This window comes from Schizosaccharomyces pombe, assembly GCF_000002945.2.
Source record: "Schizosaccharomyces pombe strain 972h- genome assembly, chromosome: I".
NCBI lineage: Eukaryota > Fungi > Ascomycota > Schizosaccharomycetes > Schizosaccharomycetales > Schizosaccharomycetaceae > Schizosaccharomyces > Schizosaccharomyces pombe.
In genome coordinates, this window is record NC_003424.3 from 5,305,698 (window position 1) to 5,322,177 (window position 16,480).

The following is a 16,480-nucleotide window of genomic DNA, read 5'->3' on the forward strand; positions in this document are numbered from 1 at the left end:
CATCCCCAAAATACCGTTTCAAATTTAGCCATTCCTAAATACTAAAAAATAATTAATTAAACACTAACATTTTTTTTTCTTTCTCATTTTAATGATATTTCTACACTACGATTATCGATGATTGTTTGGTTCTAACAACGATGAAACCAATACGTTTTTTTAAACCAGAGAATCTTCAGCTTGCAAAGGCTATACTTGCTAGATATCCTCTACGCTTCCAAAGTGCTGCTTTGGTACCATTATTAGATCTTGCGCAACGACAGCATGGGACTTGGATTCCTCCGACAGCAATGTATGAAATTGCTTCTCTAGCAGGCGTATCAATTGATTATGTGCATTCGTTAATGTATGTTAAGTAAATAACACATAATGATTGTGCTTTACTTTGTTTCTAACCAAATGTAGTTTGGCATACCCTAATGATTTTTTCTGGAGGCCTAAAAAACCGCGTGTTCGTATTTGCAATTCTTGGATGTGCCAACAAGCTGCTGAGGAGCAAGGCAATTCCAATTGGGATAGCCAATGTCGGTCTGTAGCGACCAAATATGGCTTTGATGTCGAGAATACGGTAAATATTCTATAGCAATTAACGATGTACTAATTTCTATTGCTTTTAGGGGTGTTTGGGAAACTGTTTTCAAGGACCAGCTATGTGGATTAATGACAAGATTTATGGAGTGAATACTAAGGAAAAGTTAGTAGACATAATGGAAGCATTGACCCAAAAGAAAAATTAGGATGAAGACATAAAATGAAAATGACCAAGTCTGTACCTATTATTATGATGTAAAAGGATTTGGTTTACGAAGTTTTGGCGTTAGATTGTTCAAACAAATTAGGTAGCTTATGAAAGAAAAGTATATCAACGAGAAAACATGGGGACATTTTACAAACGAAAATCACTTCACAAAATCTGTTTTGTTTCGAATATATCAATAATGAACTTGAGAAGTATTTTTCATCCATCATTGTTACACACGTTGTTAATTATGATTACGCGAAACACTTTAATCAACACAGCTACAGAAATCAGCATTAATCTTTTTTAAGATCAAGAGCACAAGCCCCTCTACCAAAGTTGGCTATTAATTAATAACTACACGACGATGTTAGTCGATAATGCAAATGTAATATATGAGCAATCTAAATGATGATGCTAATGGATACGTATGAAAAAAGATCAAAATTTAAAAAAGGCACAAAATGGAATGCGAATGAGCCAAATGAAAATAAGCTAAAGATGAGAGAATAAAGCTAATGATGAAAGATGAGCGATTGAAAAAAAATGAAATGTAAAAAAAAATTTCGAATCAGCAAACTTGAAAAAATTTACGAAAAATGAAAGCGAGTGGTATGAAAAATAATCATTAAGCAAAAACAAGTCCGCTAATTGCCAGTATACCAGCAAAGACGTAAAAGCGAGAAAGGTTAAAAGTAGAAGCGGAAGAAGTAGCCGAGGAGCTTCCAGAACTAGATCCACTGCTATGAGCAGAGCTACCACTAGCAGATGTATAACTTGTACTCATACTTGAAGAGCCAGAAGATATGGAAGATCCGGAGGATACGGAAGAGGATGAGGCTGTGGTTGACGCTGAAGAGGATCCGGAGCTGGAACCTGAGGTAGAGGACTGGCTAATAGTGGCTTGAACAATGTTTGTGTTGATGGTAGTGGAGACACTGTGAGGACCAGGAGATACTAAAGCAGTAGCATTGGCACTAAACTCTTGGTTGCTGGGGGCATTGAAGCCAAGGGGTTGTCCAGCACCCGACTCAATGAAACCTTTGGCTTCAGAAGGCATGGTAGGAAGAGGGAAACTAGTAAAATAAGAATCGTCAGCAGGACAAGTGAGGGTAGCGGGACTTGAAGAATAATCACCGTCTCCAGTATAGTTAGCAGCGGAAGCGTACTTTTCCTTTAAGGTTTCATAGTTCTTGCTAATTGTAACATTATCGCCATCAATAACAACTAATCCATAGTTATTGCCCTCTTCAGAATACTGATAGACGAGTCCGCCAGAGAATACAGAAGACATTTCGCTAGAGAAAATAGCATCGACCTCGTCGAAAGGACGATCAGGAGTACCATCGGATTCCTTAGTAACATCGTTACAACCATATTCAGACAAAAACAATGGAATAGAGTAGTTTGCAAATTCCTCCATACGCTGATCGTAGCCGGAGATGGTAAAGCTAGAATCGGCACCACACCATTCATACATGTTCATACCATAAAAGTCAGCACGTACAGAAGAGTTACCACAAGCAAAGAAATCGGCGCATTGTACACGGATCTCAGCTACGTCCGCAGCGGAATAGCCGACAGGAATATCGCGGTCTGAATTCTTTGAGATGTATTCTTTAGCATCGCGAAGAGCTGCCTTGACCCAAGTGGTAGTAGCGGAATTTTCGGCAGTGTTTGCAACTTCATTGCCAGCAAAGAAGCCCAAAACATTTGTGTAGTTCTTGAAAGCATCGATGGTAGCAAAGATACCTTGTAAGAAAACAGCATTATAACTTGATGCTGCATCCAAACGAGAAATAGAGTTAGAAGAAGTAGCCAAATCAAGGATAACATATATACCTGCATCTTGAAGAGCACTCATGCACTCGTCGTGATTAGCAGAATTATCGACCTGGTATACACGAATGGTGTTAATGTTCAAACCTTGGAGATAAGGAAGATCACGTTTGCAAATACTAGTATCAGCAAGAGGATCCACTAGAGTGGATGAGCCGCCTGGTTGGTAATCAACACCACGGACGTAAAAACGCTCATTAGTATCACTATTGAAAAAGGCGTTTCCCTTGATTTTGATAGCGGAAGAGGCAGAGTCAGCCAAGGCTAGACGAGAACCTCCCAAAAGTAAAAGAGAAGTGGTTAAAAAATGGAGGAAGTTCATAGCAGATATAGGTTCAGTTCGAGGAAAAAAAACGAACGAGGGTTATTTTGAATAAAAAGATAGCAAAAAAAAGAGAAATGAATGGATCGATACTTTCAGTTAAAAGTAAAGAGAGAAAAGCAAGTTACTCGTTAAAAATGATAGTAGAAATGAAAAAGAGAAAAATGGGAATATGAAATGAAAATGAAAGGAATGCCAATATTTACGAAAAAATGTTGAAAATGATGAAAAATGAAAAAAATAAAAAAAATGAAGAGAGAAATGGAAAATGAAAAAAATGGAATAAAATTAAATGGAAAGATGAAAGTATCTACCAAATAAGAAAAGAAATAATTCTTATGAAAAAAGAACGCGTTCTTCACGATTAAGAAAAAGAATGGCTTCTTATGATGTAGCGAACGTGCACAAGATCCTTTATAAAGAATGCAGATGAATTGGATATTGCTCTGATTTGTAATGAATAAGCTATCCCACTATATATGGTAGCGGTGTGACCGGTTTTTTACGAGACAAGCAACAGCAACTGTGACTTGAAGAAACATGTAGTAACAAGCGATGGAGAAAGTGGAGACGAGAGGTAACTCATTTGATAGGATATAATTGGTAGTTACAGTGGATCGTAAACAAACAATACGTGTCATGTAAACAAACATGGAAGTGTGACTATTTATACAAACATGTAGGGAAATGCAAAGAAGACGGAAATATACGAAAGCATATAGAGTAAAGAAGAAAAGAAGAAGCGGCTACATTGAAAAAAGACGTCGAAAATGAATGGTTCAACGAACCGTTCCAATTCTGGTTCATTCAACGCATTTTCGAGAAAGAAGCGGTAGAACATTGCAATTGCATCTATGATTATTCTAGGGTAATTAAAGGAAAAGACAAAATAGAAGGGAAGTTAAAGGAAGAAATCAAAACCATCTTTTAAAGCTTTTTTTTTGGCAAACTTCGACAAAGCACTCATTTGATGGTCGACCAATGACAAATTAATAAACAAAGAACGGTGTCACTCATAGTTCACATGTGCCAAGAAACAAGCAAGGATAATAGAATGTTTTAATCGAGCTGCAAATGCAAAGAAAAAAAAAATGTTTTGGCGATGTATGTTATGAGTTGCAGTCAGAATGTTGCTCAAAAACAACTTCAATGAACTATGTTGGTACTTCCACCCTCTATAGATTATATAGGAAGAACTTAGAATGCGGTAGCATAAGACTTGGTTTACATCTTGACAACAAACGCTCACTTTGCTAGAGCTTTTGGATTTCTTTCGCTTCTTTTGATTTGTGCGTTTCTATATTTTTCGGCGGTATTGCATAAATAATGAGGTGTTGCATAAATAATGGCTATGCTCATTTCTGTCTCCGTTTGTTTAGGACTAATCGTCTAAATACCAGTAACTAGTTGCATAATGCCTGTAGCCAATCCTTTTTAAGAAACCAGATGTTTTTATGATCAATTCCTCTTTTTTTTGTCTTATTACTCTTCCTTTATCATACCACTCCGTTGAATGTTTTCCTACTGCTTCCTTTCTTTCTTTTAATTATCTACTGACTGGCTTTTTACGCCCCATTCTCTTCTCTACTAAGAGTTTCTGTGCGCTTTACTATCTGCCGTCTCTGAGGTTTGTGAAAGCGGTCGGCAAGAAAATTAATTTTTAAAGCGCAAAACGTAGGAATCGCAGTGACGCAAAGTTTCACCCTGATGAAGAAATTAAATGTGTTGTAACAAAGATCCGAAAAAGCAAAAGAAAAAGAAAATTTCCCTCCGAAATAGCTTTTCTTTGTCGAAATTCTCAAACAAAGAAATTAAACTTACAAAACTAAGGAACCAATTTCCATCTACTTCTACTGCGTCTTTATCCAAATTCCTTTGTACATATTTCCTCTTTTCGCCTCTTCGACTTTTATTATAATTTTTACAAATACATTGAATTTTGCCCAAAATGATTATCTTCTTATTTTAACTTTTTTTCTACTTCATACAAGGTCAAGCGATATTTTGCTGCAATTCCACCATATCCTCCTTTTGCTCTACGCTACCGGTTTTCACATCCTTACATCCTTTACCTTGGGCGGCTAAATCTTATAAATGTATATTATTACGTGTAGCAAAGGAATGCTTAGTAAAAATGCAGACGTAAACAATTGCTAGGTAATAGTGTTATTGGGTAGCAAATACAAGAGGAAGAAGATGGAAGATAATTAAATAAGAAGAAAAGAAAGATGAAAAGGGGGCGGCATTTGGAAAGAGTAATTTGTAGGAATTAACAATGCAACCGACTCCGAATACACACTATCTATCAATCACCCATGTGACTCAAAATCATTCATATTCGCTTGCATTGACTTGAACATATCAAATGAGTTCTTGCATCCGTTCTCAAGCTGACTACAAATCTATGTTAACTTCAAGGTTAATAAAAACTGTGTTTGGGAATAAAAAACAATTGTCTCCAATTAACATATTTAGCTGTGTGTTTTGGGTTCTCCAAATGCTTTCTTTACCTAACTCCATTCTATACATTTCAAGGTACGCTAGATTTCGTTACGCTTTGCTATAATGGTTAGCCAGCGAGAGTGTAATCGGATAAGGGAATTTTCCAACCATACTCATTACCGAAGCTAACTATGACATAAGACTTTGTTTTGGCTATGTATATGTAAACAGCCAAAGGAGAAACTATATAGAAGCCCAACTACATTCTTGAATTGAGTGAAAAATTTCCATCTTAAAAATACTACACAAAAACTGTACTATATACAATTTCTTTTTAAAAAGCAACAAAAAGTAAAAGAAATTTTTTTTTTCTTTCCCAGTTTGTTTGGTACGTTATAGCTCGTTTGCACATATATATACCAAAGGGCCGAGCTTATTCCGCATTTAATCCGTCAACCTTTTCCATCAACTGGAACTCGAGTATTTAATCTTTCCACAAAGAGGTTTTGGTTGAATTGGAGGTATTGTTTGAATCATAATTTCATTTTTTCCTGCTATTTATTTTTTTGTTTTTATTACATTTTTGTTTGGATTCAAATCAATTCGTAATCTCTTGAATTGCCTACCAGGTACGTTGATCGGTGGTTTGCTCGGAGACTGTAGAGACTTGAGTGGTAATCTTCCTTAAATTTCAAATCGTCGACAAGTCAATTTGTAGTTTAACTTTATTGTTATTATTTTTGATATTACTTTGTGACGAGTTCTCTCATTGTTGATGTTTTTGTTTTCTTTTGAATATCATCGCAATTCTCCCTTTTCTATTACCTTACATTATTTTTTCTGAAAAAACCTCTTTTCTTCATTTGTCTCGTTTTATTTTTCATAGCGGTTGTTTCTGTTTAATCTTTCATCATTTGTTTATTTATTATAACTATCTTGCTTTTAGCAACAATTCTTTTCAAAAATTTTTTTATTACTTCTTCAAATCATCCGTTGTTTTGATTTGTCTGTTTTTCTTCACCTCTATCTACACAAGATTAGAAAACTCGATTTTGTTCAAGGTGGTACCTTAAACACTTGTTTTCAAATACCAATTCCCGTCTATTTGGTCTGTTTGTTAAATTTGGATTGAATCTCTAATCAGTTTACAATTCCGACCAAAATTCTACTTTTTTCTTTTGTTTTGTCTTTTTTGGTATTAGTAAATCGATCAACCTTTTTCATTACACCCTCTTCATTTTCTAGTCTCTTAAGCAATTCTACATCCTCTTTTCAAACTTCTATTCTTTATTCTAATCTCGCAAAGGAACCTAACTTTTATAAACTCAATCTCCTCTTCTTTATCCCCTTTTATATCACCATACCATTTACCATAGAAGAATGTTCAACATTAAAAACCACTTACGGCTGCCTATTATTGGAAAAAGGGAGCCTGAGGAGCAGCCGGACCCTATTGATCATGACCTGCATGTTCAACGTTTACGCGAATTATTGTACGGCTTAGACCTCATGTTAGACGATGATGCACAGGGCGTAAAATCCGCTTTTAGTGATGACACTGTAGAAAGTGCTGTTGGTAGATCAGGAAGCGCTTTTTACAATGCCATTTTGGGTCTTGAGCCTAAAGCCATTGAGGAAGCCACGGAAGCCCTTTACCACGCTGAACAGGTCACAGAAGAGCGTAAAAAGCACTTTGAGCATCACGATCGTCCGATTGGCAGTTATCCTGCCGGAATGGAACTTCAGCTTTGTCTTTCTGATATTTACCTCATGCAATCCGCTTTAGGTTTTGTTTCTGATTCCATTGTGGACTCAATGAAAGCAGCTTATCGCATCCGCAAAACTTTTCTTTCTTTTTCGAAAATGATGGAACATGTTCGCGACGTTCAACACAAAAAAGAAACCGGCGAAATTAAATCCCTCAGTCCGAATGCCACCTTTATCGATGAATTTATTGAGTCAGGCGTAATTACCGGATATGGTGTACTTACATTTTTGGTTTCAATGTTTCCTCCGTCATTATCTCGTATCCTCTCACTTTTTTCGTTTCACGGCGTTAGGAAAGAATCGCTTGAACTTCTTTGGCGCGCTTCCAAGTACCCTAACATCCAAGGAGCCATTGCTCTGTTATGTCTGTATGCCTTTAATGCAATGATTCAGAGTCTGGGTAGCATCCCTCCTTCAAATTATGACCAAGAGCTGGAGCACTGTCTTCAAGCAGTTAAAGATATTCGTAAACGCTATTCCAAAGGTGCCCTATGGGCAGTCATGGAAGCCAAAATTTATTTCCTAACCGGTGAGTCTCAAATGGCTTTGGAAATGGAAGAACTTAGTATCGACAGTAGCATGGAACAAATTATCGCCATGAAAGGCTTTGATACTGCCATGTTATACGTTGGAATGAGGAAGTTTAAGCAAGCAGCTGATGCCATTATCGAATTGGAAGACCTTAACTCTTGGTCCCATGCGTTTTATCGTTATTTTGCCGGATGCTGTCTTTTGCAACACGGCAAAGAAATTCTGGGTTCTGGTGGCAGTGAAGAAGAAGCCAAAGCCAGTATTGATCACGGAATTGAGTATCTTAAAAATGCACCCACTTTGGTTCAAAAGAAGAAAAAGAGAAGAACATTGCCTGTTGAGGCGTACTTAATTAGAAAGGTACAAAAATGGGAAGATAGGGCAGAGAAACTGAATATCAGCATTGCGGATGCGATGGATGTCCCTCCGTATGCTGAGCTTATTTATATTTTTGTGATTTGTAGCTTAAAAGACCCCAAAGAGGCCGAAGCTCTTCGAGCTGACTTGGAAACATGCAAGTGCTCAGAAGAAGATGAAGCAGGTCTTAAAGAATTCCTCCTCGGTGTTATTGATCGTCATTTGAAGGAGTATGATTCTTGTAGAGTGCGTATGGAACACGTATTACAGTTGGACCAAGGTTATTTGTCCCGTGACAACAGAGAATTATGGATTTTACCCTTTGCATATTATGAACTAGCGGCTTTGTATTGGGATATGCATGGAATGGCTGCTGAAAAGGAAGTCAATCATTATCTCAAAAAAGCTCAGGAGTTCAACGATTATGATTTACAGAATCGTCTCTCTATGCTTGCTCAAGCTGCTACTCAGACTTTACAGTCGGAGAAGTAATACGATCAAGTTATTTCTTTTTTCATGGTTTTAATTATACTCCCAACTCTTTTCTTTCCCTTTATGTATGTGATAATAGCAGTCATACGATTTTAAAATCTTTTAGTAACTATTTATTTTCACTATTCAGATGCAACAAATAATAGTCTAATGGATTAGCATGTTTTTCTTATTTTATAATTTTTAATTAGCAGAATGACAATGAAGAGCAAGTAATTAAAAATTGGGTATAATGGAAGCCACAGCGCTAAGCAAGCTGAGCTTCTAATTTTGAATGGACTAGCAAAATGTTGGTAGAAAAGCCAACCCTTACCCGAACAACCTGTTGTTAACCTATATGTATATAGGAATGTTACAAAAGTCTATGAACAAATTTAGAAGGATTGCTACATAAAATTAAGTCCTTTCAATTTTTTTCTATAATCGTCTTACTCTTGTTTTAATTTATAAATATGCTATTTGGGACACGTAATACAGATTAACGAATTCATCGTTATTCATTTATTAACCAGCTAGTAAAGCAGGGAGTACGTAGGTTAAAAGCAGTCCTGAATGCTGTTGCTTTAGGGTAGGGTAAAGTTAAAACGTGACTGGTTTTCAGCATTCACAAATTTCGAATTTTTTATTCTCTTTGTTTATCCTCCACCACATACTCGTAGAGAGACAAAAGTCATCATGGTTGTAAGTTCGCTTTGCTGGAAGATGCCAGTAGGCTAACTGTCAACAGAAAAAGAACACTAAGGTTAGCAACAAATACATTATTGACGCTACTGCCGCTGTCAACGACAAAATTTTCGATGTCGCTGCCTTTGAGAAGTACTTGATTGACCGTATCAAGGTTGATGGCAAGACTGGTAACTTGGGCTCTTCTGTCGTCGTTTCCCGTGAAGGTTCCAGCAAGATTGCTGTTATTGCTCACATTGATTTCTCTGGCCGTTACTTGAAGTATTTGACTAAGAAATTCTTGAAGAAGCACTCTGTAAGTTATTTTTGTAGTTTAATCGGTTTTTTCTGACTTCTAACCAAAATCCGTAGCTCCGTGACTGGCTTCGTGTCGTTTCCACCAAGAAGGGTGTCTACGAGTTGCGTTACTACAATGTCGTTGTTGGCAATGACGAAGAGGAGCAATAAATTAGCGGCTAGAAATAGCTGTGTTTTTCAGAATTAAAAAATGGAAAATTTAAATCTTGGGTTTAAGTGCGATATTAATTTAATGCAATTGTAAATTATATGCTCTGCTAAATTGTGTAGTTCGACGTATACGTAAGAGCTAAATTATAGGAGTAGTCTTAAAGTGAAGAGTCCCTTGTCAGAGGAGACGATCGATCTATTAATTGAAAATTGTAGACACTGCATGTGTTTGTGCTAATCAATGAATTCAGTTGTTAAGTGTTACACATAAACGCCCGCAAGCAGACATTCGAATTGGAAAAATATTAGAAACTTTTAATTTTTTTATCATAGCTATCCATTAATATTAAAATTAGTAAGCGAATAGACATGTAATTTTTTGAAGTACATTATGGTTTTCCGTGAAGTAGTATATTTAGTTGGCATGAAATTATTTTTTTGTGAACGACAACGAACGATTAGATATGATATTTGAAAGCCAAAAAAATGCAATTACTTATCCAAAAACATGATTTTCGATAATTCGTCTCATAGTAACACTGAGTCTTTGGGACCGACTTACCCACTTTTCTTCACCATCGTTCATGACCCAGTCGCCAGCACGAAAAGGAATTTCATGAAACCAGTCATACCGTGCTGTCCCACTCATTAAAAGCAGACTTCCCTTTTCTAATCGGATTTTACTTTTCAATTTTAACTCAGGATGTGTAAAAATCATGGTTGTATTTGATAAGAACGAAAAGATCGCTACGCCGTCACCAAACATTTCTAAGTCTTTATGTGGTATAATTCCATCACCTGGATTATAAACTTGCATGATGATGGCTTCAGCATCCTGTCCTTTCCACAACCTTTGTTTAAAGTCACTAGGGATATAATCATTTAAACAGTTAATATGTGCCGGAAAAGGTATATACAGATGCGACTGCTTTCCAGAACCATATATTGAAAGAAGTTCCTTAGGAACGTTATTAATCAGATTTCTTTGGACAGATTCGGGAAGACAGTTAGGATAATAGTTTATACCCTCAATCGTCTCAACTGGTACCACCGTCCAATTTTCAAAGTCATCCAAGTAATCATCTTTCTCCTGATCTACTTCTAGCAAAGCTTCATCAAATTCCAAACCAGCGTCTGACAGCAGAAACGAATCGCTCATATTTTCATACAACATTTTCTAAACTGAAACGAAAAGATTGCTAAACTATCCGTAGCATCTGTTCTATGTTCACTTTGAAATTTTGTTAGAAAGCAATTTCTCCGTTTTTACAACTAAGATTCAGATCACCAGTTAAATGAAACTGTCTAGAAAATTGGGTTCTTGAATTATGAACGCGGTTTCGCCAAATAAATCTCATGTTTTTCTACCACATCCTTCCCAACATTGTTACCTAAACATATTTAACAACCCCATTTGAACGGTGAACAAGTTTTTAAAAACCTTAGTATTAGAGTAGTATTATTCATATAAGTAAATTTTAGAAAACTAGTTGTTGGATTCAAAGGTTTCTCTCATGTGGTGTGGAGAACGAAAAAAGCGATTTTGGCGTTAGAATTGATGAGCGAGGCACTTTTGGGAGGGTTTGAAATAATTAAAATTATTCATTTTCATCAAATCACAGTAAGTAGATCAGTGCGATTTTACAGTGAGTCTTGGATGTTCATCTTTTTTACTTGTAAGCTCTTAAAATATCGTAGAATTAATAGGGTATTTGACCGGTCGAAAATGGTTTAACAATAATTAATAATTACTGAATATCACTGGTATAAAAAGTTCATACATATTTTGCATACAGGCTCATTGACAAAAACCTTAGGTGGATTTTTTTGTGGAAAATGGAATTGAATCAAATAAATGGATGCACGAATATAGAAAAACTCGTTAATTCAATTTAAAGTCCTTTAAAGGTGAAACCTAAAGTCAGAAACACTTGAAATAAGCAAGCATGAAAAACGGCAGTAATTTTTAACAAAAATAGCGAAATTGGTAGATTGGCTTTTTGAAGAATATTACCGCTAAGAAAGCTTGTTATTACATTCGAAAATTTAGAACCTCTGACTAGCAAAGTAGGAGCTTTCAGAACTCTTAAACGTTAATAACTTCATCATGTTCTGTACCTTCTCTTGGTATAATCACGAAAAGTGTGGTGCACTTGATTGGAAAAAGCGATAAATAAACCCCATTAGTTTCTGTTTCTTCTTTTTCTCGAATTTAACATATTCCTATAACATTGGCTGTAACCTTTTAAATGAATTGCCAAAGTCATTTTCCATCATCAATTATCTACCTGTATTTAGAAAGGAAGAAGTATAACAGAAGCACACACACCCAAATTTACTCACCCGAATTTTTATTGATTTCAAGTTCTTGTCGTAAATATAAAGCATTCATCTTTTAAAGGAAGAATTAACGAGTTCCCATTCGAATAACTTTTTTGTAAATAATTACTTGGAAGTTAGGTAACATCAATAGTGAGTAGGCAAGTAACAAAGGAGTACCCTATTATTGGTACTGTATTGACGCATTATAGCCCTTGGCCACAGATTTTCAAAATTCACCTTCCCCTTAAACATCAACCTGGCATTTGGGTTTTTACGGGATTTCATCTACTATTTTTAAAATGTTTTTATTGCAACGGTTTTTCATTTATGGGTTGTTTCTAGCATGTTTTTATACAACGGTGTTTGGAGAAAAACATTTTGAAGCGGAGGAATATAGAGACTCCTTTTTATCGCAGGAAAATATGAATAAAATTAATCATACAACTATAGAAAGGTTGTTCCGAGAAATGACAGAAAACGATCCCTCTTTGCTTTCTTCCTCAAAAACTCTGGCTGAACTTAGTAAGGGAGAACTTGCTAAAGCACGCGAAGATTTGAAGAGCGTCTTAAGTTTTTTGAAGAATAATCTGCCTGTTGATACTGAATCATCGTCAGAGGCTTTTACTATAGAGAAAGACAACAATTCTTGCGTTTGGTTGAATTCAGTTAAAAGCTTTGTAGAGAAGCAGTTCTCTTACTCCTCGGGAACGAATGGAATTCTCGCGACTTTCTTAACAGCAATACCACCTAACATTTTTATTCTTCTTGTTCCCAAGTCGTTCGACACGAGTATGTTAAATCTGTTCGTGGCAGTTTCTGCAGGTAGTTTATTAGGCGATGTTTTTCTACAATTACTTCCTACTGTGTATTCGACAAATGGAGGAGATTTTCCAGCATCTTCTGTTTATTCAATCCTTATTGGAGCCCTAGTATTCTTTCTAATGGATAAGGGAATCCGCATTTTAATACATGAGCGTCCGTCTTCGCTCTCTAAGCCAAAGAAAGACGGTGAAGAGACTTCAAGTGTAAACAAACCTTCTGCTTCTTCAACTCAAACTGACGTTAAAGGAGTGGAAGGATTGCGGAAACGAAATGTCAAAGATGATCAGAACTCTAAAGGTCACGAGCCTGATTTGATTAGACATGTAGTTGAAGAAGTTAGTGAAGAGTATAACGACAAAACTGTGGTATATTTAAATTTGTTATGTGATTCATTTCATAATTTTATGGACGGTTTGGCGATCACTTCCGCCTTCTTTACCAATACCTCCATTGGCATATCCACCACATTTGCTGTTCTATTACACGAAATTCCAGCAGAAATTGGTGACTTGGCTATACTTCTGAGAAATGGGTATACGAAATCGCAAGTACTCGTGTTGCAAATGATCACTATGGTGACGGGATTATTGGGAGCAATTGTCGCTACATATATATACACTGCTTCATCTTCATCTTCACCATATGGTTCTTTCCTTCTACAACTTGAGGATAAACTCCTTCCTTTCACGGCTGGTGGTTTCCTTTATATAGCTTACCTAGGCGTATTTCCCGAGCTTTTGGAAATCAACTTATCAAAAGGAAAGCTGGGAAATATGATTTACACGGCATTGTACATGATGTTTATTGTTGGAGGTTTTTCTTTTTTATATTATGTTTAAAGTGACAGATAACTTACATTAGGGCGTGGTATGGAGTTGATATTGTACTATTCTAGAAATATAAATCGGGACTAATATTTTTTGTCCTTCATTTTTTCTGGCATTGTGCTTTGTCTTTACATTTAATATTAAAAAATTACACATTTATGAAGATGTGTAGAAACATTATTTTAGTTCTTTTATTAACTTGTTAATTATTATGGTAGAATTAAGTTGTTCACATTCACATAAGGCGCTTTCGTGTTCAAACTTGTAATTTTTGATCCCTCTTATTTCAAAATTTACGCGCTTTAAATCGTTTAAGAGTATTTTTATTTCTTTTCCATAACCTGTTTCTATTCTAGCTGACAGAAAAGATTGTAAACAATCGGCATTGAGAGTAAACAAATAATGCCAATTTAAAATAACATTCAATGTTTTTGCTTTTCATAAGCGAAAACACGTTTTGACCAAACCTGACAAGACTAAAACTATATGGAATATTATTATTATAAGGGTAAAGGAAACGAGTAAGAATTCAAGGGCAATAAACAAAACATCCTAACTTTTTTACCGTTGTTTCTATCACCATCCTAATGTTTTGAGTTTTCATCATTGTAACATTCCTATGTCAAACAGTGGATGAAAACACTTGTTACCCAAGTCACAACTACTAACTGTTTTACAGTACTGTTTTTAAGTTACTCGTTACTTATATGTAAACAATACAGTTGCTAGATATGGTAGTAAAAAGTATATAGGGTATAAGGGAAAATATATTTCATTACTTCAAATCGATAAAGATTTTGAACCAAAGAATATATAAGCACCCACTTTTTGAAAAAAATTTGTAAAAAAAGTCGAGCAAATATATATATATGATGGTATCACGTAACCTCGTTATATATCATAAAATTAGATGGTAATTGGTCAAGGATGCAACCTCGCATTAGAAAGTGATGAGATGGATCGTTCATAAAAACAATCCAACCACTACCTACTAAATTGAGGAGACCTCAAACCATTTTCGTCCGTTCATCGGTAAAGAAATCATCCCGATGCTTTGGTGGATTGAGTTTCACCAGCCAAAAGCATGAATTTTAAGTCATAAGAACCTCTTTACAACTTGTCATCAACAAAGCGTTGAGCCTTGTCATGAGCCTCTTGAGAGGTGCTCTTGTCCTCGTCAGAGGTAAAAGCAGAGGCGACCTTGTCGTAGGCACCAGTAATGGATTCCTTGGCCTTGTCGAGGGTAGACTTGGAGGAGTCAGGAGTCATTTTCTCCTTGCCTTGTTCAGTAAAAGACTTTCTTGCGGGATCAGACATTTTGAATATTTAAGACAATTAAATTGATTGGAATTGAATTGAATGATTAAACTGTTGAACTTGGACTCGTATTTATAGCTTCTTGTCCAATTGCTCATGTCATTATGATCGCAGCCCATTACATCACATTTGCGTCAGTTAGCATTAGAAACTGGAGAAAACTGCGATCCAAGGAATTACGTAGTTTTCTATCAGATAGCTCGCTATCCAATCAGACAAATAATGAGCAGCTTCTAGCAAAGCCCCTTTTCTTCGCACCATTCGTTTTCTGAGCTACGTAAGCTATTTCCAATGAGCGCCCACTCTACTTTCTTATGATGTAATACAGAAGCTTTGTGGATTTGCAAAGCGAGATAGCGAGTACGGTAAAACCCTCGCTAGGTTAGAGGTTCAAAGTGGAGAGAAGCGAAGTGGTGGTACTAGTTCAAAGAGAGAGAGAGAGAGAAAGAGAGGAAGAAGGGGAAGTGCATCTTGTCTTTAGAGTGAGTATCCCTTAGGAAACAAACTTATTTCTGTAAATAAATTTTAAGAAGTTTTCTTTGTCTTTTAAAATTCCGAAGTATTCTTTGCATGATGGTGTTGTTATTGGGTGATGAAATTTTGATCTAAATAGGGGAACTTCACTTGTTGAAAAAAAAAACAATTAGAGCAAAAACAATAACACTTTGCAAAACGTTATTTAAAAGATAACCACAACCATGTTCAAAGTGAGTATGGCTTAGTAGAGGCAATCTCATTCAGGTATTACACACACTGCGCACAATAACACAATTGTTTCAACGCCGCACGTATTGCATGCGATACATCGTGAAATTCCGTTATAAGCAGGGAATATTACGAGATGCTGCAAACTGCGGATTACACAACTACGCAATAGAGAGTTGGTAAACCATTATTTTGTTAGACGAACTGCAATGATGGTTTTGTTAAATCAATAATAAGGAGAAGTAAGGTGTAGCTAAAGACCATTTATAATCTTTTAGGAAGCGTAACCCAAGGTGTGTAACCCGAAGTAGAGAAGAAAAGATGATACGTGAGAAATGTGAGATGAGAACATGAGCAAAAGTAGGAATGGCTCGACGTTTTTTGGTTTCTTTTTTTTTTTTTTTAAATTGATTTTATTTTATTTATTTTTAACTTTATAGAAATTTTTTTATTTTTTTTCTTATTTTATTTAATTTATTTATTCATTACAGCATTTCGAGATGGTTTCAATATTTTGTTTCTCTTTATTAATTTTTTTTTTTTTAAAACAAAGAAAGAAAGTGAAAGAATAAAATAAACTGGCCATCTTCTATTATACCCATTCTCAACAAAAACTCTTTTGAATGTAGTCCAATCACCAAAGCAAAAAAAAGTAAATTCAACTCAATCGTTCTTCCTTTTCTTTTATTTACTCGTTTTTTTTTAGGGATTTCGCTTCATACTCGTTTTTTCTTTTTAATATTCATTCCATTTTCTTTTCTTGAATAATTCGTTTACTCCTTTATTATTATTATTTTTTTTTTTTTTTAAATTTCATTCATCTTTGTATTTTATCTCTCCGTTTCACTTCTTTTCGTTCATTGTTAT

General features: G+C 35.6%; 7 protein-coding genes, 8 long non-coding RNA genes and 1 other non-coding gene across 16 annotated transcripts; 7 read left to right on the forward strand and 9 right to left on the reverse strand.

Annotated features, from left to right (window-relative positions):
• Positions 1 to 26: 26 nt before the first annotated feature.
• On the forward strand, positions 27 to 2,989 carry SPOM_SPAC11E3.12 (uncharacterized protein). Its single transcript, NM_001356201.2, has 4 exons — positions 27 to 346; positions 406 to 568; positions 618 to 1,351; positions 1,398 to 2,989. Exons 1-3 carry the CDS (start codon positions 141 to 143, stop codon positions 735 to 737), a joined length of 489 nt encoding a protein of 162 aa, NP_001342840.1. The 5' UTR covers positions 27 to 140; the 3' UTR covers positions 738 to 1,351; positions 1,398 to 2,989.
• gas5 (1,3-beta-glucanosyltransferase Gas5) lies at positions 1,045 to 3,348 on the reverse strand. Its single transcript, NM_001020369.3, has one exon. It carries the CDS (start codon positions 2,898 to 2,900, stop codon positions 1,368 to 1,370), a length of 1,533 nt encoding a protein of 510 aa, NP_594938.1. The 5' UTR covers positions 2,901 to 3,348; the 3' UTR covers positions 1,045 to 1,367.
• SPOM_SPNCRNA.1068 lies at positions 3,330 to 5,992 on the reverse strand. Its single transcript, NR_149913.1, has one exon. It is a non-coding gene; the product is annotated as a non-coding RNA, possible alternative UTR (long non-coding RNA).
• SPOM_SPNCRNA.1069 lies at positions 3,544 to 5,712 on the forward strand. The gene has a single exon (NR_149914.1). It is a non-coding gene; the product is annotated as a non-coding RNA, possible alternative UTR (long non-coding RNA).
• SPOM_SPAC11E3.14 (uncharacterized protein) lies at positions 5,789 to 8,665 on the forward strand. The gene has a single exon (NM_001020370.3). The coding sequence runs from the start codon at positions 6,723 to 6,725 to the stop codon at positions 8,487 to 8,489; it is 1,767 nt and encodes a 588-aa protein (NP_594939.1). The 5' UTR covers positions 5,789 to 6,722; the 3' UTR covers positions 8,490 to 8,665.
• SPOM_SPNCRNA.4391 lies at positions 6,548 to 9,127 on the reverse strand. The gene has a single exon (NR_193752.1). It is a non-coding gene; the product is annotated as a non-coding RNA (long non-coding RNA).
• On the forward strand, positions 9,127 to 9,732 carry rpl22 (60S ribosomal protein eL22). The gene is made up of 3 exons (NM_001020371.3): positions 9,127 to 9,170; positions 9,217 to 9,468; positions 9,525 to 9,732. The coding sequence occupies exons 1-3, from the start codon at positions 9,165 to 9,167 to the stop codon at positions 9,618 to 9,620; spliced, it is 354 nt and encodes a 117-aa protein (NP_594940.1). The 5' UTR covers positions 9,127 to 9,164; the 3' UTR covers positions 9,621 to 9,732.
• Positions 9,733 to 9,773: 41 nt separating this feature from the next.
• ofd2 (2-oxoglutarate-Fe(2+) oxygenase superfamily protein Ofd2) lies at positions 9,774 to 10,943 on the reverse strand. The gene has a single exon (NM_001020372.3). It carries the CDS (start codon positions 10,792 to 10,794, stop codon positions 10,117 to 10,119), a length of 678 nt encoding a protein of 225 aa, NP_594941.1. The 5' UTR covers positions 10,795 to 10,943; the 3' UTR covers positions 9,774 to 10,116.
• SPOM_SPNCRNA.1070 lies at positions 10,073 to 11,323 on the forward strand. Its single transcript, NR_149916.1, has one exon. It is a non-coding gene; the product is annotated as a non-coding RNA (long non-coding RNA).
• A 403-nt stretch (positions 11,324 to 11,726) lies between these two features.
• SPOM_SPNCRNA.1714 lies at positions 11,727 to 11,878 on the reverse strand. The gene has a single exon (NR_191365.1). It is a non-coding gene; the product is annotated as a small non-coding RNA (non-coding RNA).
• Positions 11,879 to 12,142: 264 nt separating this feature from the next.
• Positions 12,143 to 12,453, reverse strand: SPOM_SPNCRNA.4392. The gene has a single exon (NR_193753.1). It is a non-coding gene; the product is annotated as a non-coding RNA (long non-coding RNA).
• zip3 (ZIP zinc transporter 1) lies at positions 12,178 to 13,831 on the forward strand. The gene has a single exon (NM_001020373.3). The coding sequence runs from the start codon at positions 12,242 to 12,244 to the stop codon at positions 13,601 to 13,603; it is 1,362 nt and encodes a 453-aa protein (NP_594942.1). The 5' UTR covers positions 12,178 to 12,241; the 3' UTR covers positions 13,604 to 13,831.
• On the reverse strand, positions 12,626 to 13,060 carry SPOM_SPNCRNA.4393. Its single transcript, NR_193754.1, has one exon. It is a non-coding gene; the product is annotated as a non-coding RNA (long non-coding RNA).
• A 428-nt stretch (positions 13,832 to 14,259) lies between the features above and the next one.
• Positions 14,260 to 14,979, reverse strand: hsp9 (plasma membrane heat shock protein Hsp9). The gene has a single exon (NM_001020374.2). It carries the CDS (start codon positions 14,906 to 14,908, stop codon positions 14,702 to 14,704), a length of 207 nt encoding a protein of 68 aa, NP_594943.1. The 5' UTR covers positions 14,909 to 14,979; the 3' UTR covers positions 14,260 to 14,701.
• Positions 14,598 to 15,989, forward strand: SPOM_SPNCRNA.4394. Its single transcript, NR_193755.1, has one exon. It is a non-coding gene; the product is annotated as a non-coding RNA (long non-coding RNA).
• Positions 14,916 to 16,157, reverse strand: SPOM_SPNCRNA.1071. Its single transcript, NR_149917.1, has one exon. It is a non-coding gene; the product is annotated as a non-coding RNA, possible alternative UTR (long non-coding RNA).
• Between the last annotated feature and the right edge of the window lie 323 nt (positions 16,158 to 16,480).